Source organism: Cyrtonyx montezumae, unplaced genomic scaffold (assembly GCF_038088225.1).
Source record: "Cyrtonyx montezumae isolate F1298 unplaced genomic scaffold, pur_monq_1.0 scaffold_7, whole genome shotgun sequence".
Taxonomy (NCBI): Eukaryota; Metazoa; Chordata; class Aves; order Galliformes; family Odontophoridae; genus Cyrtonyx; species Cyrtonyx montezumae.
The window spans coordinates 15,696,347-15,722,328 of NW_027072078.1; the positions used below are offsets into that span (position 1 = coordinate 15,696,347).

The following is a 25,982-nucleotide window of genomic DNA, read 5'->3' on the forward strand; positions in this document are numbered from 1 at the left end:
CAAAGAAAGCTGTGATTCCTTGAAACAACTTCAAAGTTCTTGAACAGACATACAGTTAGAGTTTCAGAATACAAAAGGTGATTTATGGGTCTTCTGCACAGTAGGCTGACACACTGAATTTAATAGGAATGTTAAAAAAAAATCCATTCATGTTGTAGAAACCTCTAAGTAATACGCAACAATGTTCTTCCCCACAGCTCATTCCCAGCAATGGAAGTTTTTCAGACAGCAATACAAAAATATAAAATACAGGTACATTACTAGCAGAGGGGAGCTGTGCTTCTGGTGCCTAGGAAGACTGTCAGACTGCAAGTTAAACCACCACCACCAGAAAGGATGAGAGAGAACATATATTACTTCAGTTCTCAACAAAACTTGACAGTTTCTAAAGTCAGACAATCATGGAGAAGTCAGCCAAACAGGAATGTTGTCATCAGGTCAAACAGCAGCCTGTCTTCCACCTTTTTGTTCCTATATTTGGAAAGTCTATGCCTACAGCAATTGCCTTGGACCACAGAAATTTACCAGACTGTCTATTAGTATAGAAGCATGCTAGATCACTCATAACAATGCAGTATTCAGAGATTATGATAAAAATAGCCAGTAGAAGATAAGATTCTTATGCTAAATTGCAACAGATGAAAAGGTGAGAACAGTACTCAGTAAAGATAAGAAAGAACACTCCACAGCTACTCTACTTTAGAGATATATCCAATTAGAAAAGTAATGATTTTAAACACATTTATATTTAATCATGAATACTTAAGCAAGCGTATTATCTACAACAACAAAAATGTCTGTGTTTTGCTAAGAAGTCCAAAATACAAGTAAGTTGAAATCAAAGCTTACTTTTGAGAGAAGTCCTTAAGGTCCTGCAAAATTGTAACTTTTAATGGAGCCTGCCTTTTGATATAGATCTTGGGTAGAGGGACACATACTTCAAGCAGACGGATTGGAGAGTAGCTGAAAAGACAATGTGAGAGTTTTTAATAGTTTTCCACATATAGTGGTATATGTGCAATTTCTTTCAGCTTCAGAATAAAATTCTTGAAGTATTCTAGGAATTTCTGTCAGAGCCGAGTGCAACACACAGTACTAGAGAATGAAATTATTTATTAAAAAACAGAGGACCTCACCTGAAAGATGCCACCATCTGATTGTAAGAAAAATATTGGTGATAGTCATGGTGAATGGAATGACCACAAGGCTCTGCATTGGCCCTTCGTGTGTACTGGTGCCCATAGAATCTCAGCTCAAGGTATTTTGCAAAAGACATAGACCAAGAATCACTGGAAAGGGGAACAACTGGCGTCACCTGAAATTGAAAGCAAAGTGTGTTATTTTCACTCTTCAACCAGGAAGACAGACAGGCTAATTTCTAATATCAGAAGCAGTTGTAACCCTGAAAGATACCAAAACAACAAAAAAAAATTTGTTTCAAGAGAGCTAAGGCCAATACACAGATGGATGCAATAAACTGGATGAACAATAAATGCTAGTTGATTTTATCAGGCACTAATATGGGGGAGCACAAACATATCCTTCTATCTGGCATGCTATTTCTGTGCACAGAGAATTTCCAATAGATCTGTCAGCAGCAGTATTTCCATCACATACTTTTTTCCCTAGTGATTCTTCACCTACAAATGCTCTGTGACACATTTCAACCTCAGCAGTGCTAGCAGGCTTGAAGTAGCCATTTATACTTACTTTATAGCTACAAACTTAGTGTTTACGCGAGCACACAGTAATAAAAGGTTACAAACTAGGTGTATATATAAGCAGTGTAGGGCTTGCCTTCAGCAACTACATTAACTTCCTCCAGATGTCTTTAAGTCCAACACCTATGTTTAAGCCAGCATTAAGTCGGTGAACTGAATTATTACAACAGATAATTAAGATGTTTTGAAATGGAGGCACTGCATGATTCTTAAGTTTTATTCTCATCTCTTAGAAGGCTCTTAATATTTACAAAAAGGTTGGCTAGAGAAATATCCAGGTGGTAATGTTTTCCTTAGTTTAATTAAAGAAAAAAGTTTCAAATACACAGTGTTATTACATTGTGGTTTTTCATCTTTCTAATGAAGATTTCATTTACTTTCTAATGCCTACTACAGGAAGACTAGACATCACACTGACTCAATGTAGACTGTCCAGTTTAAAGCAGATCACAGAGCACCAAGTGGGTTTAGCCAATTACTAAGCTAGTAGGTTTTAATATCTACCCTTTCCCACACTCACATTCTTCTGATGCTTTGTATGGATTCACATGGTAGAAGGGAAGGGACAATGTTCTTCACTTCTAGAAGGATGATCCCAGTTTTTCCCATGTCAGAAATAAGTGAAATTGATATATTGTTGGTAACTAAAAGCCTACCCTTTCAGGACTGATGGTTTCCAACACAACCAGATCATACTAAATTTTATCCTCAACATTTCCAATCCTATAAAAGGAATTTGCATACACACAGGACCACTTGCACTAGTAACAGCTTTCGTACAATCCCATCTTTCCATACACATCCAACTGGAAGAGCAATGATTCTTAAGTCCTCATCCTTACCTGTTTGCATAGCCTACACCAGGAATAAGTAAGAATTGTGTGCTGGTACCCAGGGACTGGGGAATCCAGCTCCTTTAACACAATTTGCACGCATCCCTGGCCATGTACAAAGCGACGAATGTGGTGCACCATCGGCGTTTCACAGAACATGCTGGGGCACTGGTATGAAGGCCTTACAAAGAAAAATGGGAATGTTTATGAACAGTCATACGCAAAGCACTGATGAAGAGTTGGTTCAGCACATCTAGTATGACTTTTAATGCCACAGTACAATTAATCTTTACTTTAAAAAGTTTCCTAAGCCTTTAATGAAAGCTATCACTGCACAGCTTACTGCTCTCATTTAGGAACAGCACGTAGGCAGGGCTCCTCTGCCAGCAATAGCTGTACTGGTCACAAGTGTAATGACTGGATACTGGTGGCTGTCACAGTCTTTTTTTATTGTTTCTGTATCTGTTTCTACCAACATACTACACATAGACCTCATAATGTGGACTAAGCACCAGGAGGCACTTGGCACCAAACTAGAAGAGCATTTTGGCAGTGTACCAGAGCAAAGGCTTTTGGGGACAAGGATATGCCAAGAAGCCCTCAGAATTTTAAAGCTTTAGCTCCTGATGGAAGAAGTAAGCAAAACAGCGCTATATAATCATACATTAAAAAAAAAAAATTAAAAATAGAAACCCCTTCTTTGCTCATATTAAAAATAAAATAAGTACTGGAACTATGAAGACAGAGTGATTCACTTAGCACAGGACAGATTTTGTTTGGTTTATAATGAGATATACAATTAATTCACCTAAAACAGTAGCGCTCCAGAAAAATCCCTAGAGTCAGGTCATTTTTTCCATAGAATTCCATGGTCACAATCCTAAAGCAGAGAAAGAAGAAAAGCTTTAGAGATTGAATTCTGCCATTGCTAGTTGGTACAATGGCCTTCAGATGCACAGATCTGTACCTTTTGCTTGGCAACTTTCAGCCCTGTATACCTTCAAAAGCTCCCCCACCCCAAGCCTTGACTATTCCCAAATTCTTGCTGTCAAGTTCACTAGTGAGATCCAAGAAATGACTATAAACTTCAGTCTAAAAGTATAATATAAATCAACTGCACTTCTGAAGAATAAGTTCAAGAACACCTAGGTAAGAACATTAACATCTGAACTGTTACAAAAAGAGCACATCTAGCAGGTGAAAAAAAAGCCTGAAAGTACTTGAATAAAATTTAACAGCAGCTTCTTATTTCTCAGAATCTAAAGTGACCAGGACACCTAACAGGTAAATCTCTACTGAAGTGCCAATTTGGGTATTTCTAACATAATTATGTATTTTTATTACTGCATATAAGTGATCTTATCATCTTATTTGATTCATTTCTCAGCTTTTATAGGAACTCTAGATCTTCTTTTTTAAGAAAGGCATCTATACAGTTTCATCTGATTGAGACAATGGAACATCAAGATTTGTCCAAGGACTAGCAATGAAAACACATCATAAGCTGCATGTAATGAAGAGATCACAGCCCTCTTAGCTAAAAATGTAGATAAAAACTCTTAACAGTGCTGACTTTATGAGAAATACAGCAGTATTTTCAAATCCCACTCTCAAGTAATACAAGCTCTAACTATCCTAAGATTATTATTTTTAAGCTTGGACATTATTTATATACACTAACTCCTCCTCACAGAACTGCCTAAAGAAGTGCCCTCCCTACGCATACAGACCTTTGCAGTAAAAGGTCTAACTAAAGCAATCCGTTTCTAGTTGGGCTTTCTCCTTCATGCCTGAGAGATTAGAAAGGTTGCAGGATACAGCTCTGGATCCAGCTGATCAGGCAAGATGAAATTATTTTGGCAACAGTTTCCCTTAGAGAATGATTACAACCTACCAAGGAGTCCCAGTGAACTAGTTTAAGACTCAAGGACTGATCTTGTCTTTAAAAAGAAGATAGGAACAACACAAACTACAGAAGAGTAGTTTTCCTACCAGGGGCTGACACAGGCACTTGGAGCATTGCTGGACTGTGCAGAAGAGCTACTGAAGAGAACACAGAGCCTCTGATGGTTTACTGGACTCAAACAATCCACCTGGTTGAGAGAAAAATAACTCATTCAACTGCTTACAGACACCTTCATTCACACACAACTGATGACAGAATTCTATTCAAATAGATTTAAGAACAAATCCCTGCTTATTCCTTTTCTACAGATTTGCTTTATATTATCTTCACACTTCAGTAGAATGCTAGCTGGCCATTTTCAGAAGAGCATAACTACTACATAAAATAAAAATAGCATATGCACATATGCCACTGAGGAAAGGAAGCTAAAGGTCCAAAACAGGAAACAATCAAAGCCCTGAAACAAACATATAGTGTGTCTTCATGACACTGTACACTTCAGCACAACTTGAAGTCAAATCTTTGCCAATATATTAGGTTTTAATTACTCATTCAGACTACAAAAAAAGATTTCCAGTTTTCTGTTCTTCTGTTAAGGGATTTACCACTTTGCTGCCAGAATGGAACTATCTCCCTTTCCGTACCTTACAGAGCTATGAAGTCACCAAATACTTTCTTTGATCTCTGAGTAAATTTAAAACAGTGTAGACCAGTTTAATCTAGGGTAATGGCTACTTACTCTTGCATATTGTAAGACTACTGCCTGTAAAGCTACACAAATGTATATTTAAGCACCCATTAAAATATGACTTCTGCTCACGAACTTGGGGACTAGCAGTGGCTCAGGAACCAAAATGTATGACTACTACAAGAAACCAGTTCTGCTACTTTTCTCATATGCATCTTTTTGTGTATAGTTCCCAGTGTAAGAAAGTCCCAAGATCTCAAATACAAATCAGCAGCTGTCATAACAGTTTCCCCTGTCTTTAATATTTTTTGTTCCAAGTACACTGCCTTACTTGGAAATTTCTGACAAGATATCACCCCCTCCATTAAGACAGTTTCAAATTTCTCCAAATCTCCCAGTACTTCACAAATAAATAATGTAATTACAGTCTACTATTGTTTCCACAGCATTAAGCACTCTTACACCTTTAGAAATAGGTACAAGCAGCAGAAAAGCTGTTTCAGAAACAAAGTAGTATCTGCCCCCTTCATCTATACATTTAAAGGAATGTGCAGCTGAGCTGAACAGTTAATCTACTAAACCAATTCTGCTTACAAGCTTCTCCCTTTTCAGGGAAATTTTGCAGTCAGTTTTTCTCCCCATTCAGTTTTTCTCTGATTCACCTAGTCCTTGGTTACATTAGCTTGTTTAAGTGCCCAGAGCACCGCAACCTGAAAGTTCTGACTTAAAAAAAACACAAACAAAAAAACCCCTTTGGTTTAAAATTTGGCATAAGAAACTACATTTTCTGTATTATTACAAGGAGAAACAAATGCAACTGTGTTTAGAATAGCATAGCTTGAATCTTACCTTATGAGACCAGGAGGATTCATTCTGAGCCAGTCCTTTCTCATCCTCTTCAATTTTGCATCCAGTTTTTCCAGCAGGGACATTGGATACATCCTTACTTTGGGCAAAGGGATCTGTGCTTCTCTGTAGTATCCTCCCTCCCCTGGCCCGATAGTCAGCCAGCATTCTGGCTAAACTCTGGCTATCACCTAGATGCTCTGCTATTCTAGTACTGACCAGCTCATGGGAAGGTAAGATTTGAATAGCCTTGGCTTGGATGCTCCCATTCATCCCTTGCAGTCCAGACAGATCCCGCAATAACTGTCTCTTCCTTCTGCTCTCCAACTCCTTGTATTCCTTATTAAGGAGAGGAGACCAATAAACTTGCTCAGGGAAGTACTCACGAGCAGGGCATCTCATGCCTTTTTCAGTCAATAGAAATGGTTCACGGAACACCATTACAGGAGAAATACAGAGAATAACATCTTTCAACTCCTGCTTAAATGCTGCAGAGTACATCTTGAGACGATCCTCAGAAGAAGTTACCTCTTCTGTAACATATAAACCAGTATCATCCTGGAGAGGGTCTCTAAAGACTCTCATCTGATTCTTGGACTCCTGCAGATCATCTGCCTGTTGAAGAGGCTCTAGTGGCTGGCTATCCAGAGTCACCAAGTGCTGGTCCATGCCATGGAGAGAGAACAAAGATGCTTCAGGTACTGCAGGAGGTACAGAGTGAAACACTGGAAATGATGACTCCACTTTGCTGTTTGTCTGCTCTTGCTGTTTTGAGGGTATTGCTTCCAGTTGACTGCTCTCTTGATCACCTCTCTCAAATAAACCTCTTTGTTCAAGCAAGGTGGCCTCATCAGATGACACTGACTCAGAGATCACAGGAAGCTTTTCAGCTGAGGGTTCAATGTCTCTGATCACTGTGCTGAAATCCTCACCATTAAATAGATCCTGTTGTTCATCTTCATCTCCTTGCTCCTCAATAAGGGAGTGAAAGGAAGTGTTTTTGGTGAGAGTAGGGGGCATGGCAAACTCATCCATAAGGAAAGAGATTTCCAGCTGGGAATGATAAGCCACACATATCATGAAGATCAAGATCTCCTTCACACGGGCCAGCTCATACTCTGCAGCACCACACAACTTGATAGTGCAACCCAGGTGCTGTGGACACCCTTCAAAGAACATCAGAGTTTTTGTTTGATCTAAACAAAACAAAAAAGCAGAAAAACAAAAGACAAGCCTTAGGATGACAACTACAGTCAATCTTGTTTTGCAGAAATATTATTTACAGTGAGGATGGTTAAGCTACCAAACAAGTGCACAGACTGATTATGAAATCTCTATTCTGCACTATTTTCAACACTTAGCTAACAACTCCCTGAGAAATCTTATCTAGCATTAAAGTTAACTCTTCTTGCTTTGAATAGGAAGTTGGACAGTGGACTCTAGGGCAGTGGAAGGAGAAAAAAAAAATCAATTTAGGAAAAAAACCCGACCTAATTAAAAACTAGCATCCCTCATCTTAGTAAGGAAGGGAGTCCTTACATTTCTTGACCAAGAATTTTTTTTCCAGTCTTATTATGCTTCAGTTCCAAGTTGTAACAAAAGTAAAGAACAATAGGAATATTTAATCACACAAGGCATGCAACCATTCAGATCCAATTAAGAAGAACAAAATATTTAGTGTCCCATGCACAGAAAACAGGATACAACAAGCTTCACTCACCATAGGGCAATTGAAACACTTGCATGTAAAACTTATGACAGGTTCCCAAACGTGGCTTGGTCAACAGCTGATCCATTGACATCACCAAGTCTCCCTGGGTCATTCGACTTACTCGGTCTAACACTTGCTGTTAGACAAAAAGAACGTAAGATTCTACAATTATCTCTTACTTAATGAGGTAAGTTTCGAAATAAATCCAGTTATCCAATGACTCCCCATACCCTAGATACATAAAACTTTTAGAAGGGCGGTTCTGACGAAGATTACTGATGAGAGAAAAGGTTGTGCCCTTTCATGGAGATAACTGAACCCATTCAAGTGAAGGAAGTTCCAGGAGATACAGTGCAGTCAGTGCTGGGCTGTCTGTCAGGAGCTCAGCCAACTCTGCTTGGCTCACCATGCCTCACAGGGACAGAGAGATTTGTTAAGGATCACAGGGGATCCACACGACATTTGCCACAAATAGGAGTCAGAGTTAAGTAGAATCAACCCAGTATACAAAGGCCTGTCAGCCAGGGCACAGCAGAGAGTAGGAGGAAAAATTACATTCTCGGTTTGCCTATTCTGTCTTCTTAGAAATGAATTACCATTAAAAAAAAAAAAAAAAAAACAACCCTGGTTTGGTTAGGAGAGAAAATCTTTCTTTGCTTGCTACAAGGAGAAATCAGAGCTCTACTATAAGTAGAATCTGACATGAAACACTCACTGGTTTGACATTGATTACTAGAGCGATACCATGCTCTAGCAGCATGTCCTGAGCGATTCGGGACACTGTCTTTTCAACAAGGACCAAATTAGGTCTGACATCAACTATCCGCTGCACGTAATTCTTCAGGAACTCCCTTTCCTGCAGACAGAAACAACACATGGCAGTTAACAAGAGCCAATCATCTGAAAAAAAAAAAAAAGATACATACTTAATATTACTTTCTCATTTATACACTGACTGCTCCTAGGAAACAGGGAAACCGGGAAACCAGATTTCTTTTTCAGCACAGTGAAATCTGAAACTGATCCTCGGGTAGACACACAGTACGTTAAACAAAAAATCCCTGTATTTCAGTGTTTTCATACCCAAGACACCTCCCTGTTAACAACAGTTGAGCAAAATTTCCCAAGTGATATTTTGTAGTTCATCACTTCATTAGGTTGGGTGTTGTCCCATTTGGTCAAAAATCTGACAAAAAAGTTACGTGGGTACAACCTAAATCTCACCTATATTCACTTCTTCTCTAGACACCTAAACAATGTCTAGCTCTGATCTCCTGAATTACACGGTTCTTATACAGTGTATCATTAAAACTGAGATGTTTTTTCTATACTACTGCATTTAATTGTAAGGATCATAAAATTGCACTAAATATGTGCAACTCCAGATGCCTTCTCATAAGTCTCTTGTACTCTTCTCAGCAAGTTTATACTCTATTTAGTACAAGTTCTCCTTGCTAGCTATTATAAAAAGGAAATTTCTTTCCTGTACAATTCCAGTAACTCAAGCGCACCTTACCAAGCAAAGAACTAGGCATGCACTGATTACTCTCTTTTGTTTCAATCACAAGACCCTGAGCAATTCTAACCAATAAAAGCATACTCTTACCTGAAGTACTATAGGGTCTATGCAGGTAAATTTTGTTTCTTCTCGATAGAGGTACTCTATTGAGCACTTCAGCAGAAGAATTTTGGGATTTTTTATGCAAGAGTTCATCTAAAAAACAAACAAACAAACAAAAATCCACAAAGCAATTAAAAGAAGAGAGAGGCAGAAGGGAAAAGCAAATGGGGGTGAGGGAAGCTACATCAGACTACCCATGACTGTATTTAAGCAAAGTTTCTTCGTTATTTCCCATACTATCTACTTCTTACATTACACCTAGATTTTCAAATCTCACAGCTACTGTCCAGCAAGACTGCAGTGCTGAAGGTTTCTGCATTCACCTCCAAGAGCATTAAGTCACACTAAGTCTTTATGTACTTCAGAGCCTCCATCTGGATCACTTCAATCTTGACTTCTAGCCTTGTTCAAAGGTTCACTTAACTATACTGTTACATAAATCGGGACTGTAAAGGTCTTTTGTTTGGCCAGAACTTGATGTAATCATAGAATCACCAAGGTGAGAAAAAGTACTCCAAGACCATCCAGTTCAACTGCTCATCTAGCAATATTTCCCCATCAAACCATGTCCCTTAGTACAACACCTAAACATTAACACCAGAGACAGTGATCCCTGTTCCAGTACCTGACCACTCTTTCATAGAAGAAATTTTTTCTAATATACAATCTGAACCTGCCCTGGCACAACTTGAGGCCATTCCTAATTGTCATATCACTAGTTATGCATCAGCAGAGGCTGACCCCCCCACCTCACCACAACCTCCTTTTCAGGGAGTTGTAGGGAACTGTGGTCTCCACTGAGCCTCCTTTTCCCCAAACTATTACTAGATGCCTCTGCAGTTAAAGGGATAGAAAGGATATTTTGCTACAAATGCATGGGAAAGATTTTTCTCCCCATCCTACTTGTCTCTCATCTGAAAGCAAAGTTTTGGAAAGAAATGCATTAGAATACATTCTTGCTCTTGAGCTCAACAAACTGGAGAAAGCAGTGAGAGAAGTGTCTAACACAAAAGGAAGTCACAGCACACTTCCTTCCTTCAGCACCTCCTACACCCAGCACTTGAACAATCAAGCAAATTACCTTTTTGTGCGCTACATTCTTAGTGCATACAAATCCATTCACCACCATGGAGTCAAACTTCTTTCCGCCAGGGATCTAACAGAGCAAAGGGAGTTGAACACTTTAATACTGTTACACATTTCAGTAACTTTTAAACATTGTAAACCTAACAGAACAGCCATTGTGGCTAGTAGCTTTGTCTACTTAATCCTTTGTTATCCGATTAAAGAACATATGTTGCCATGCTGGGCACAAAACTCTTCCTTAAAATCAAGGAAATTAAGGACAAAAGCATGAAAACAAGTATTAAGTTCCAGGACCCCTAGACCCCTCCTACAAGACATATTTATGAAATCAAATACACTCCAGAAAAAAGAAAACTCAAGTTCTACAGGCCATGGGGAGCCTTTGCACATACCAGTTTCACTAGTCAAGCACAAGAGTTGTAATGATAACAGAGAACAAACTTCTACCTACTGCTTCAACACAAATGATTGAGTACTGTGCCTACAACCACAACCAACGACAGAAGCAATAAACATGAAACAAGTTCCTGAGTAACACGTTTTTGTTACTGCATGTGAAAACACCTATGAGAGCTTTCATCTCTGAACATCCAGTTTTTGAAACTGGGTTCCAAGAGGGGCAGCATCAGTTGTTGCTGCTTCAAGAGATGCTACAGAACTGCCATGAGTAACACAAGGTTCTCCTCACATCTTACATTGCTTCCAAATGAAAGAGGCCTCCCAAGGCAAATTTCTACCATGCAAAAATAAGCCTGAACCCATGAGCTTCACTATTTCCTTGGAGATTTCCTTGGAGATGTCAGCCTCTCAAAAAAAGCTCTGCCTGCCACAACTCTAGCCTTACAATTCAGCAATGACATCACTGAGCCACCTGGTAAAACTGGATGCACCAATCCTACCAATCAAGTTTTCCTCTGGGAAGAAAGTCATCGTACTTCGTGTCCAATGAGTTAAATCCTACATAATGGGAAGTTGCAGGAGAATGGATTGCTACACAGTCTTGCAAGCTACTTACACAGTGTTCAGTATGTCTATAACACAAGCACAAAACAAGCAGAAGCCAGAAAAGGAAGCAAGTAATTACAGAGGTGGTGTTCTTCACTATTTCTGCAGCCTAAAGCCCAGAAGAATGGGTCAGCTCCAGGGCATTAAAGCAGCTTTTGCAGAAAGCAAAACTCTTTTTATACAACATTATTCAAGACCAGAATAACCAATTACGCTACTGGACAAGCTGAGCGTGGGGGTGACAACTCTTCCATTCAAACAATGCACGCTGCCAGAAGCTTCACCTTTTGTCTTTCAGTACATCCAGTGTTGAAAACTTACTTTTTTAATGTGGACAAACTGGCGGATATCCATATCATCATCTCTATTCTTGACATCAGGCCGTACAGTTTGAACTACCTGACAGACCACAGGTACAATGATATCCCTCCATGACAGTGACAGGGACTCATTGTACAGGAGTTGCTGAAGCAGTGCCATCATGTGGCTGTGGTTAGCAGAGCTGTAAATAAGAGATTTTATAGTGAGGAAAATAGAGAGCTGAGTTTAAAATAAGTCACATTTCAAAAGCTAATTATGTAACATTTACAGAACAGGAAGTCATCCGAAAATACAGATCCTTAGAAAGTTCTACAGTCAACTCTCTTGTCCTCTCTCTACTTGAACAGACATATGTGGCTCCAAAAGTAATGCCTCTTATTTTATTATACTGACCCATGATGTCAGACACAGAAGTTGGTCATATAGCAGTAGAGGCTGAACCTTCCCACCAATATTCCATGACATTTTGTTGCCGTGAGAGAGAGAGCAGCAGAGGGGTAGTCTGACAATAGCATCTGACACTGAAGTGCGTATGAAGCAAACACCTGTCACTACATTCCTCCATAGGGGAAAAAATGGCATATACTGACACTTGCTGAATGCTTGTGGAGAAAAAACAGTGGAAGTGAGCACAAAGAGGTGGTGGGTGGTGCACTTCAGCAGTGACAACAATGATATGAAAGACAAGCCACATTCCAGATGGCCATACACGTCACACCACAAAATGAAGAGCATCTCAATCAGCTCATCCACATTAATTGGTCAGTGATGGTGACTATGTTGAAAAAATGGTGTTTTGTAGCTGAGAATCCACTCTATCAGAAAGCATTTTCGTTCTCTTTGTATCTGCTGTAGTTTTCATGGAAAAAAATAGGAGGCATTACTTTTGGAATAACCTACATAAAACCACAGGAAAGAGCAAAAATGTCCACAGAAGACTGAGCCCTAATGAAAGTGGTGGAACAGGAAGGCTTCCAGAATTGTTATTCAAGATATGAAAATTCATTTTCTTGTTTTTCTTACAGCAGCCTTTCCATGGCTTGTTTCTCCCCATTCTCTTCTCTCAGCAGATCCAGATTGCTGTGGTGCCAGCCTAGGGGTGTGAAAAAGAGTTCTTTGGACTTCTCCTCCACCCTCCTGTTGAATAATGATTCTGCAAGAGACAAACCAATCTTGTTAATGTAAGATCACAGCTGAAAGACTATTTTGAAAAGGAAACAATTTACTAAGCCTCTTGAAAGCCTGAGATTGAGCTAGAAGTCATGGAAACACTATGCCATAAAAAATATTAACTGTAACAGTAATAAGTGTGCAAAGGACAAGTGAGGTACTGAAATTCTCATAATGTCGAGTAGGTAGTTTGCTCTCCTGGAATTAAAATTATGGCAAGAGAAATCACAGTTTTGGCTATAAGTAAGCAGTAAATTCAAAATACTTTCATAGGCCTTTTCAATTTAGAATATTGATTAAAGACACAATAATTTGATCTGCAGATAGCTATTGCTTTGAAAATACATACACATTACCTGCATTAGAAAGATCAAGTTACGCCATTCAGGCTGCAGCACAAGTTCCAAAAATAGCTTGGTACCGACCTTGTTTAGCATGTCTTCCAAACATTTTAAAATACTATGCTACCTGATGTGAATTGTAGTCAGACCTCAAACAACCATTTTGCTAGTCATGTTCAGAGCGAGCTGCTAGAAAGCTGGTTCATTCAGCCTATACCATAGAATTTAACACTACAGAATTTTCTCACTAGCTTAAGGTTTTCCTATAAAGAAACTGTCGCAAGATTTTTAAAAGTCTAGCACATCTTCTCACCTCCTTTCCCTTAACCATCACATATACTGGTATCTTTCCACTATGTTAAACAGGATGATACAGCAGCCTGTACCCACTGGACACAGTTTTGAAAACTCCAAATGTCAAAGAAAACTGTAGCCATTACTGGTTTTGGAAACAGTAAACAAGTTTCAACAATGCACAACAGTCCCTGCCTGGAGGGAGCAACTGCCACTTTCAATCACCACATTGTGTAGCAGGTGTTTAAAACTATTCTGTTTGTTTTGCACTATTAAGATTACAGGCTATTTCTTCACATTTTTTCCTGTGCTTTCAAAGAGTTACAAAGCTACTTCCCACACGATATTCCAAGTTAGAACTTTATCATCATACATAATGGCTAACTATAGTGTAAATCATTCATGCTAGTAGTGTACAACTTCTCATTGGCAAGGATGTAATCCTTCAGAATTCAAGCTAAAAACAACTAAAAGTGCATTATATGAATGCAAAATCTTTATACAATAACCCAAAAAGGACCACTGAAAAAGACACTTTAAAAATAGCAATTTACTTCTTCCAGACACTCCACGCCCAAAACTACATAGAATAGCAGAAGTCAAGCAGGGCTTTTCCCTTCCCCCCTCTCCTGCAGAAGTACAGTTAAAACTAAGTATTATTTCCGCCAAACGCTTTAATTCTCTGGACACATAGACACCAGGACTTCCCCAGTTATTTTCTCTTCTCCTGTGAGCTCACTAAAATCATTAGCATCAAATGGAAAAAAATCCCATACAAAATTGGAAAGTACAGTTTTAAAACTCTGAACTGAGGCTGTGATCTTTCATTTCAGAAGTAGTGATGGTGACAGGGAACCCAGAAAGTTTTTAGAGACAAAGCTTTGAACTATTCCATAGAAGGATTCCATAGAAGGAGTGTAGTTCTTTACACTACACCTCCATTTGCTTGCAAAGAAAGTTAGAACTGGCATCTGTTATAAAAGTTTGTGAGTGGGTAAATGATAAACAAAAAGTAACAAAATCCGCCATTTAGACTTGCTTATAAAAGATTGAGTTCTTTCAAAAGAAATTTGAGAAGGAATTTGAGCTTGAAAAAGCATTAAAAAAGATAGAATACAGTCTACATGCAAGTTTTGCCCAAAGTAACTTCTGCCTGTAAAGTATCAATGCTCTATTAAAGGAGCACTGAAGAATTTTCATAATCATATTAAAGTACCAAACATATGAATTTTTTCCTCTTACCTTTAATAAAAGCATCACTTATAGAGAACATCTGCTGCCCTCCGTTGTCAGGATTCAAGTACTCTGTAAGAAAAGAGAAGAGGGAGATAGGCGGAGACAAATGACAGGTTACACTGGTGTGCCCATATAATTATGATGTACACGCCCACACCAGAAGCAGCAGCATTACTCATCTAAGCATTTAGTCACTAATTTAGCAACAGCTTGATGAGTGGTCAAGACAAGAATATCCTCTCGTTCTTGTTCTATCAGAAAGCTCTAGGAAGACAAGACACACTATTTATTACTGTATTACCATGGAAACAAAGTAAAAACGAGCAGAGACTGAATATAAGTCTGCTCTTCCTATTGTCACTTAAAGAAATAAAAACAAAAATAATAATAATCTGAATACATTTGTGGCAAGCTGCAAGAACACCATGGGAATGACCTCCATGTTCTCATCTAAAAATACAGCTTCAGAAGGCATTTTGAATCTCACACTCCAATGAAGTATTTTGGTGTTATCAGACATAGTGGGAGACTAGCGATAAGATTTATCTTACACAGTGAAGGAAATAAAAGCAGCTTGCCTTTTGAGAGAGACAAGTCTGAAGCCTATAATAGTTGAAAGTGATTTGAGGAATCCAGGCAGAAAAAAAAAGTAGGGATTTTAATGGGAAGACAAGCAGTAGCCAAATTTCTTACACACACCCTAAGTCAAAAATCAGCCCTTTATAATCTTTCCTGAGAATGGTCCAGACTTGCTACTACAAACAATGCAAAGCAAGGCTTCAGACACCAAAAGAAACAGGAAGTAGACAGGACACAAACAATCACAAGCCTCTGAACAGCAGCACTCAAGAGACCCCTTACACACCAGTATTTCAAAAATATGTTTGTTACCCAGTTTAAAATCAGATACTCAACAGATGATCAGCATACCAAATTTACACGGTAGAACAAGAAGGTGCAAGTATACCATGCAGCTCAATAGCTATTTGCAGACTCCTTTACTTGCTTAAATGAAGCATTCAGTGTTATGAGCAACCTAGCACTCACTCTAAGTTGGCTCTCCCTCAGCATTCACCCATAGCCCCACTAACTAGCCAGAGAAAGTCACATCAGACTGCACCTCCACATGTACACATATACCAACACCTCTGTCCTTTTCAACCTTACAGCAACCACAGGGCAAAAGCTCTTACTGTGAAGGCACTGAAATTAGATCTGACGTATAACCCTGACTGGCACAGCCAAGGCAGCAGTTATCGCCAGATGAAATTAACCTTGGTTTCACTCTAGCTAAAGTAGCAGGTGATAGCTTCAAATCAGGAACACTTCTTATCAACAAAGCTTCACCTCCTACAACTTTACTTCCTTCTGTTTCTGTGCCAAGGCAAGTTTCTGACAAAGAAAGAAATCTACACCTCTTCCTAGGCCAGAGAGGTGACACACTCACAGGTGAAAGTTTGTGTGACTGAGCGGCTAATGCACATTTCTTACAGAGAGAGGATGGGACAAGGAAACCCAGAGAATCCTATTGCTTATTTTGTACCTCTATCTGCAAGTGGTTAGCTGTCAATAAACTATCCTACATACTCCCCTCATCAGACTTCTAACAAAAAAAATACCATGACACACAGAATATATAAATTCAGAAGTGTAATATTCAAGAGCATTATTGGAAGCAAACAGCACAATGCACAGAAATTCACAAGTCTCCAATGGAAACCAGCAGGTAGGTATCTTAAACGCTCTACAGATCTATCTGCTAAAAGTCTAAACAGCCTTGGCAAACAACAGTGATAAGAAACAGTGTCATTACTCAAGACACTCTTCTCTTTCCCACTCATAAGTAGTTGCTGGCATCTAAAACTACCCAAAATATCTGCCCTTCCCAGATATTTGGCTTGGAAGGCATTTAGAGAAGTTTCCCATACTGACTGTGTCTTTTTAAGCACAGCAATTAAAAACCACGTTTAAAATATATTAATTCAGTCACTTAATCTCTTCATCCAATCTAAATGTAGAAAGCAATATAAAGCAATATTGATTTGTTTCCCATTTTGATACATGCCAGAAAGTACCATTATCTGTGAGCAGATGATACTACAAGTGAATCACTTACACTCATTTCATACATGCCAGCTAACTTAGAGTCACTAGAATTTCATGGGAGCACACTGGACATTAGTCAGCTTTTCACATCATAAGAAGTTGACCACTAGGCCCAGATTATAAACAAACTGCTGTTATACAGCAGCAGCGAGCACATCACAGGCTGCTGCTTCAAAGCAGCTGATCTCTGCAACCTGTGGAAATTGCATCTCCCAATCATTTGAAGAAAGCTCTTAATCACTTACATCAAAGTTGAACTTGTTCTTCTAGCACTGATGTTTTGTTCCCTCTGTCTGACCCCAATGACTCTAATTTACACAGCTGTGAAGAAATCAAGTGATAACCTCAAGATATGGACATCATCTTCAGTTATTTCCTTTTTTTCTTTCTAAAGAAAATTAAGTCACTGTCTAGTCACCTGGGCTAAGCACAAGACAATTCAGATGAAATAAAGTCCAACACATTTATCTGGCACAGGGAAGTTACTGATCTCTAACAATTACAGACCCAATATCATAGGATAACTACAGTGCTCTGTTACACAGGTCACTCAAAGTAACACCTCCTATTTATTTCCATGGAGATTACAATAGATACAAAGAGAACAATAAAACTGTGACAGAACAAATTCTCAGCTTTTTTTTTTTCCAACATACCACCAGAAGCTATTTATTCTCACCAGTGACGAACAAAAGCCTGCATGTCACACTTGAAAAAATCTCCACAGCCATCTGTAATATGATTTAAAAGTCTTTTAAATCACAGTCACTATTGCTAAAATGCACCACTCACTACCACTCTATGCTCATGTCAACTTTTGGTCTCCACAAATGTTCAAGAAGCTTTGATAAATCTCAATGTGTGCCATTTTTTCCCCGATGGAAGAATTTTTTATTTTTTTTTTTTTTAACAGACCTTTGCTTCATGTACAGTTCCACATCAGACACCATTTTGTCAGACTGCCTCTCTGTCACCATCAGTTACATGGCAACAAAATGTCACGGAATATTGGTGTGAAGATTCGACTTCTACTGTCATACTACCAACATCCATCTCTGACATTATGTGCCTACATAATAAAATAGGAGGCAATGCTTTTGGAGCAGCCCTCTATTAAAATAAGCTTTGACACAGAATGGAAAATGGTTAACTATCTAGTTCTGACTGTCTGATCAGAGTCACTGTGAATCAGTAAACACCCCTGAAAGGCATCTTTTGTAGCATATGGCCAGGATAAATCAGAACAATGGGTGGAAGTCTTCACTTGGACTCATATTTTAATATATTTTATAACAAAGTTTTAGAAGTCATACATTGCACAGCCCGAGCATTATAGAATTTTGTTCCATCTACTTTTTGAAGTCCTTCTGTAACAAATACTTAAGTACCTAGGAAATATCAGTTTCTTTATTGCCAGGAAACTTATCTTGCTACTCAGAATGTTAGTAGACACTGTAACTTGTTGCACCCCGGTAAGATCTTTCCTATAAAGATTCTGATGATGAAGACATCATTAGAAGACAATAAAAGATGTGAAATAAATAATCTGAATCTGCAGAGGAAATAGGTTTTTTCAAAAAATGCAAGAAAACATTTACTTCTCCACCATGTGTTTTAATGACTCATACCTCCACCTTATCTCAGTTCCAGACATTTTACTGATATTACTGAGGTACATTTCCCTCTTAAAAGAAATTGTTCCAAGTATTCTGCTATGGACTATACTACCACAGAATAACCTGGTTAAGAGACCGCACACTTCAGGAACAACTAACAAATACCACACAGCAGAGATCCCAAAATATCACTGTACTGCCATCATACATAATTTAAAAGCAGAAGTCTCTCTCTTTACACTTCCCTCACTACTTGCCTTCTCTGATGATCTTCCTTGAGCACACCATCATCAGAATCTTTTCCACAAGAGCTTAACTTCTGGTTAGTAAAAACCCTGTCTTACCTGACATTTTCTGAGAAAAGCAGGCTCTCTTACATTCTCCCTTCATCATACAAAGCTTTTTTACAAGAACCAAGATGCACAAGAAACCAAGATTATCACTCTACAGGTCTTCTAAAACTGTTCCATGACTATGCTGACTACAGCCTGTTTTAATACCAACACACACTGATAAATTTGCTATACCTGTAAGCTCAAAGGATGCTGCAACACACCTGGGCCTGGTTCAAGCTCTCTTCATTTAAACAACCATCTTTTAAGAATTTAAGAATTCTTTGATATATTTCTCTCTACAACTCTCCTCCCCTTGCAGATGTATAAACTTTTCATTTGATTAGGACATGAGCTGGAAACAAGACAAAAGGAACCATTAACAGATTGATGCCAGTAGTGTTGACAACCTTCCCTGTTATAAACGACAGTGAAACTCAAATTTCACACTTGTCCTGCTCCTCTTTGAGGTGAAGGGAAGAAAGCATACAGGTTTGTTTTCTCTAGATGTTTTTAGCAAATAATAGTAACAGTAGGTAATGACAAATGCTCCCTCTACTTTGCCTCACCCTCCCTCAATTATCTAACGTACTTCAGAAGTCAGCTGCAACCAGACCTCCTCCCTCCCACTCCATAGTGATCTTTTCAGTTTCAGAAGCTGCAATTAATACGTAAGAATAAAGGTAAATCTTGTATACTGAGCCATACCAGTGGAAAAGACTTCAAGGAAGAATTAATTCAATACAAGTCCTAATTATCTGTAACATACACAGATTAAGTTTGGCCATACTGTGCATCAGTATGATTATTTTTCTGTGAAACGTAAACTCCAAGTAGGATTAGAAGCCAGCAGAAAGCTCATCAAGTTAATTTTGTTCACTGTTTTTCTGCTTGCTTTTTTTCTTCTAATTAAACCAGTTTATTCATGGACTACTTTTTCACCCCAGTTAGGTAGAAACTATGCTCTACTATGTGCAGTCAGCAGGACATCTTTTTTCAACTGAAAAGAGAAAGTCACAGAGGAAGTTACACACGCTGCAGAGAAGTTGGTTCAGTGGGACTACTGAGCCTTTTCAGAGGCGAGCATATCAAAACTGCAAGCGAGTGCCAGCTAGATATCACATGTCCCCCTCTGTAAGACAGCTACTCAAGTAGCGTCCAAATAGGTCAGTGTAATTAGGACCCAGCTCTCCATCATGTGCAACTCCAGCTGGTGACTACCTCATACCTTTTTGGTCGGCAGGGTGAGGGGGCACATGAGGGTACTTGGAGTGCTTCTTGATATGGAAGTTCACGTTGTCCATCTCCACGTTCAGGCTGATGGAGGCGGCTGAATCACTGTCCATTGTGGACTGGAAGCTGCTGACTGAAGTGCGCTTGCTAGGGCTGGCGGAGTCTTTTAGTGTTGGTAAGGGGGAAGATACAGGGAGGAGAAGGGTTCAAACGGGTATCATGAGGGTATTGGAGAGGAGAAAAATTGTCTTTAATACATAAAGACCAGTGTGAAATACTACAGGAAAACAGTATTTTCACAGTTCTTATCTTGATCCGTGCATGCTGACATATTGAGTCAGCATTCCTTAGTGAACTACTATAGGGCCAATGTCAAGCAGAAGTCTGCCTGAGAAAGAGAAGGCAATTTACATGCTTTTCATCCACTACAAGTACAAAGCTTTATCAGTTCCACTAAAAACAAAATACCGTACCATCACAAGAAACAGGCCTAGCTAGATATTGTTTGCTTATATCCTTACAGCCCCATGCACACATACACACAAGTAAAGCAAGACATGGTTAAACTACTATGTCTTGAAGGACTAGAAATAACAGGGAAGAAGACAGATTGAGAAGAAGAATTAGCTGAAACTCACTGGCCAAGTTATCTTCTCCTTCATCAGCGATCTGCTCGGTGTCACTGTCATCAAATTTAATGTCTTTGAACCAGGATGGTTCAGAGTGTCCCTCTACAGAATTTACGGAGTCACTGTCTGGAGAGGGAGTTTCTGAAAACTCTGTGCTCTAGTAGGAAAAAAAAAAGTGTTAAAATGCAGCTGTGCTGATATCAGCATAATTATTAAGCAGCCTAAGAAATCAGCCTGTCACAAACTCAGATCAGACATTTTAAAAATCAGAGGATATACTTTCAGTGGCCTAAGATGGATAAGTCGTAAAAACCACCCCCCCAGCATAAAATAAGAGCTGTTTGGAACAAAAACAAGCATTTATTTTTGCTTCTCATAGTGCTTAGTTTCTGCCTCCTCCACACTTCTGTGCAAGTTGTGGCTAAGTGACACTAAAGGATAAGTTCATTCTGCTGCACATTTTCTATAACCATATCCAGGGAAGCAGTTTTAAATGCTTGTTATCTCCAGTAGAAGCAGATGATGTTCATATCCTGTCCTCAGAATCAGGCAGCTTTTGGTGCAGCCTGATTTGGAGAAATTCTGCGGCTGACCAAACAGAAGCTCTAAGTTTCACTCACAAGCCAGGCTGGGACTGCTATGTCGAAACAAAGCCTAGCTTTAGTGCCAAGTAACCCAGAAAAATCTAATGAATAACAATAAGCCATTCTGATGTTTCCATGCACCCCAAGTGTAAATTCTCACTATCACTCTTCTGGTTACAGTAAATGCAACAAGCTAACTCAGTTAACAACAGTTTCTCCGGAATCTTGTTTATGCTGGAAGAAAAGTGATCATACAGAAAGAACTTCCAGCTGATGAGAATTGGCTGGAATAACAAGATCCCCTTGCAAATAGTTACAAACACAGATCCGCAAGTGTTTGCTAGTTAAGGGTACACTATAGCAAACTAGTAAATAGTAATTTCTAGTAATAGAAATAGTGTAGCCAAAAGCTTAAACACACAGTGAAAACATGAAGCTAATGGCCTGTAAGGTTTCTAGCTTATGTTCATGGAACAGTGGAACCATTCTCCCTTGTGAGAAGCTGAAAAACACTGAAGACTTGTAACTAAGTGCAAGTTTAATTGCAATGAAATATGGTAGGATACAATTTCCAGTCAGAGGTTCCCTGAATTCCTCTCAAACTAGCTAGTCCTATCTGGAAAGCTGAATAGAGAATCCCTCCCAGTCTTGCATCACACGGCCATGGTACTGAATTCCTTACTGCTGCCATCACTAGAGATAAGGATGCCATCTCATGTTCAAACATAGTACATCCAAAATACCTACACTTTGAAAATGTTCAAAGCTCAATACCGGTAATTGCATAACAGACCCTAGACTATGCACATGACATACAGCACAGCTGTCAAACGCACTGACTGCGGCATTGTAAGGCTTCTGATACGTGCCCACCATGAGAGGCATTGGCGTAAACTGGAGATCCTCTCCTTTTCTGTAGACAGCATTAAGTGCAGCAATTCATCCTCCACAAGACAAAGCTCCAAAGCTTTCTGGGCAAATGCAGCTTCTTCAGGCTTTTAGCCACTAAGGAAAAAGGTGTAGACTCCAGTTCTCTATACTGGAGAACTTATTTAGAAAACACACAATGGCTGCTGAGATAATTTAAAAATATTCTAATGAGCAGCCAAAAGCAGTAAGAATCCTAACAGTCTTACTCCCTTTTCTCCCAAGTCAGATTCATCCTTTTACCTGTAATGGTCGGTACAAGGCATACTCATCTCTGAAGAGCTGATCATGATGACTGACACAATCTAGCCAGCGTCCATCAACTAGTGCTTGCCCTATTGCAATGGCTTGAACCCTGGAAGTACGAGAGCAGAGAGTTTTCTGTTTTTAAACACATACAGTTTACGGTACAAGCGGAAAATATCATCTGCTATGTGTCATGGTTTTATGGTTTTTTGTTATTGGTATTCCACATCATAACATCATGTAGTACACTGGGAGTAGAGTTAATGCTCCATTTCTATGCATCGTCAATAGTTCCAGGTATACCTGCCTCAGAAGAGAAGAAGAACTACGTACCCCCAAAAGAGTTTCCTTTTCCATTCAGAGGGAGAAAAACAAAAACAAAACAAAAAAACTATTGGTAAGTCACAAGACAGCTCTCTTCTTCCTTCTGGCTCATCCCAGCAGCATGTGTGCTCCTAGCCATCTTGCTTTCTGTGTTAGAGTAAGGCCTCTGGTTTTTTGACACTCTCTCATTTTATTCATTAGTTTCAATTCCAATTATATTGTGTTATATTGCGTTACTTTGCATTCCAACTGTCTTATTTAGTAAATTAGCTTTCCTCCTCAGATCACTGCCACTGTTTTGTTTTTAGGTTAATCTCCCTGCCCTGTTCCCCTTTCCATTTCCCAGCGCATGAGTCCATGGGTCCCCCCGTCCCATTAGTCACAGAACCAGGCCAAACCAGCCCATAAACCATTGACACTATGATGTTTTACTCCACCATGTTCTACCGTCAAAAACAACTGGACACTTCTTAAAGTACTATGGAGAGGTGGAGTGTAATGATTCAAGAATTGAGTTAAATGAAGAAACTGTCAGAGCTTTAAAAACAAATGAGATGTACAACAGACAAGACATACTGTTTGCACTCCTTCAAAATCTTCAGCTTAAGTTACATATATCAAACATCTCTGCTAAGTGAGGACACTGGCTCTATAAATATCAAAGCAATCTTAGTTTTATCTCCTTCTTGCGTAGTTAAATACATCTGACTCTTTATACTCATCTACAGCATTAAGAGTTAACCAGTTCCACCAAAAATTTAGCTATCAAACATTAACAGTGATCTCTGATCCCAAGGGCAGACTCATCCTTGGGAATATCAGTAAACTCAGCAGTTTGCTTTCTTTTAGGCTTGAAAAGATTGTATTTTTTCCCTCCTCTCAGAAACAAAGAAATGCTTCACGTGGGTAAAAACTCCCTTGTGAAGGTAGGAGAACACACTGATTTTCACCTTCACATTACAAAGCAGGAACCTTTGCAAACAGATATCTGAAATGCATAGCTTGGTGACCCTGCAAATTGCATACTGTTTACCAAAATAGAGCACATAATTCTGAAAAAATACATTTTTTTGAGAGTTTTTGTAATACAATCGCTGCTCTCTGCCTATTTGAGTGATACTGTCCCATACACTGCCTTAGGCCCCCTTCTTTCTTGTTTTCTTGCAAAGGGTCTCTCTCTGGAATCAAAGTTAACCTACATAAGCTATAACTCACAACTTTCTACCAGTCAGAAGACATTTGTTTTCCTAAAGCACCAGGGTTACCTTGTGGTTATGTGCCCATTTCTGATGAGCCAGTTTACCAGCTCTTTTCCCACAATGCAGTTGGGATGTGTCCGCAGCCAGTAGCGATGGTCTTGGAATTCCATCCCACTGTTGTGATGGCAGATTTTCTTCCATAGATCTTTCAGCTGGACGGAGTCCTAGACAGAGGGATACATAAGTACTAGTGGTCTGATCTCAGCACTGGTTTCAAGAAGATTCTCTTCTGTAGTGTTCAGTATAGAATATTTTTGTATTATTTTTTTTAGACATTGCTAGCTTCTGACACTAAACAAAAAAGCTGTCCTCTGTCCCCCCTTGTCTTCTAACCAACTTAATTAACCCTCTTTTGAAGCTCTAAGTCTCTTCTTCCTATCACTTGGAACTCTTCAGCCTATGCCCTGATCTTGTTTCCAGGCCTGTTAAGCACACACGTCAAATCTTACTTTGGTTTTGCTCCATTCAAATTTTTCTGCTAGCTTGCCTCCTGGGCCCTTTTGCTTTCCCACATGAACCTATTGTTGCTGAGTTGGAACAACCTGGAAAATAACCTGGGATTATTCTGAAAGCAACAGAATCCAGCAAAGGATGGAGAAGTGCCACTGCAGCTCACTTTTTCAAATGCTTCACTCATTCCATCTTTGTGCGACAACAAAAGAGCTTTAATACAACTTTAATCAATTTCAGCATTTCAGTTAACTGCCAAATCCACATCATTCCACTTTCTCAATGAACGCTCTGAGATCTAACAGTTTTACTTCTGTTACTGGGCTGCCTTTCTGTTATTACCTTCATCACTGGCTGCCCTGGGCACCATCCTAGCACCAATGTAAGCAGCTTTACTGCCACACCAAGTCCACTGTCAAATAGGTCAGTTACTGAATGCACCACAGGATCATAGGATTTGATGCAATTGGCAATGTAACAGTTTCCCTACCTTGGATTTTAATTTTAATTCATGTGGTGAGTTCAGGAAATTGAACAAACTGGCAAAACACAGTGAAGCTTTTTGTTGTTTTTTTTTTTTTAAACTCTGGGACTTTTGCCTCTAATTCAGAGAAGCATGTATTTAAACCATGAGCATACATCTTCCCTACTCTGTTTCATAAGCAAAGCTCCTGAGTCTTATGAACGGAGTATGTGAACTTTTCAACTACCTTCTGATACAGTCAGCTCCACAAATTAAACAAGAAAGAAACAGTAGGAATTCCCAGCAAAACCTACAGAAAATGCAGTGTTACTGTACTTACAAAAAACAAAGTTATACTAACAAACCTCTTCTTCCTCAAAGAAGAAAACAGACCAAAAAATGAAAATGAAGTGGACTAGGCCTTGATCATCCTTCCTCCAACTTGCATTCATAATAGTGTTTCAGATTTTACTGTTTCTGCATTAACATGCACAGGGTATGGAGATGTAAAGTCATGCCTTAAAAATGCCTCCCTCTCACAAGATTGTCCATTTACAGAGTTGTACAACTAGGCAGGAACTAGAGTGTTTTGATTTACTTGCGTTCTGTTGACATCAGGCAAATACGTAACAAAATAGCATGTAACCTTCCTTATTTTAAATATGGCAATGGAAAGTAATTTTCAGTCTTTGAGCATAAATAACATTCCCCTTTTCCCCAATTGGTTTTGCCTCAATTGTTGGAGACCTGTCTTTCCACCAGCAAAAAGAAACACCATATTCTATTTAACAGTGCTCAGTAATTGCTACCTACAATACTCTAGTCAGCAGAAGAGGACAATAGGACTACATAGAACATTTAGTTACACATTGATCTTTCCTTGAAAAAGTATGTCACAACCTTTCAAGAAATATTAATGTTAATCCTGCAAACAAGGGGAGGGGTCAAGTTATGTTTTGGTCCAATAAGCTGCAGCAGCTTCAACTCATTCTTCAGAGAAACATTCTGAAATAGCTATTTAGAGTTGTTCTTTA

At 39.1% G+C, this 25,982-nt stretch overlaps 1 protein-coding gene across 4 annotated transcripts in view; it reads right to left on the minus strand.

The window, feature by feature from the left end:
• The window catches only part of PIKFYVE (phosphoinositide kinase, FYVE-type zinc finger containing), a 55,676-nt gene that overhangs the window by 12,898 nt on the left and 16,796 nt on the right, over positions 1-25,982 (minus strand). For all 4 annotated transcript variants that reach the window (XM_065751144.1, XM_065751143.1, XM_065751142.1 and 1 more), the window contains 17 exons: positions 24,042-24,199; positions 22,450-22,561; positions 20,705-20,852; positions 20,062-20,229; positions 14,786-14,848; positions 12,762-12,891; positions 11,739-11,919; positions 10,408-10,482; positions 9,312-9,419; positions 8,421-8,561; positions 7,715-7,841; positions 5,998-7,190; positions 4,547-4,647; positions 3,363-3,434; positions 2,564-2,735; positions 1,137-1,315; positions 850-963 (listed from right to left, as the gene is read on the minus strand). In XM_065751144.1, coding sequence (XP_065607216.1) covers positions 850-963; positions 1,137-1,315; positions 2,564-2,735; positions 3,363-3,434; positions 4,547-4,647; positions 5,998-7,190; positions 7,715-7,841; positions 8,421-8,561; positions 9,312-9,419; positions 10,408-10,482; positions 11,739-11,919; positions 12,762-12,891; positions 14,786-14,848; positions 20,062-20,229; positions 20,705-20,852; positions 22,450-22,561; positions 24,042-24,199 — 3,242 coding nt within the window. The remainder of the gene's footprint in view (positions 1-849; positions 964-1,136; positions 1,316-2,563; positions 2,736-3,362; positions 3,435-4,546; positions 4,648-5,997; positions 7,191-7,714; positions 7,842-8,420; positions 8,562-9,311; positions 9,420-10,407; positions 10,483-11,738; positions 11,920-12,761; positions 12,892-14,785; positions 14,849-20,061; positions 20,230-20,704; positions 20,853-22,449; positions 22,562-24,041; positions 24,200-25,982) is intronic.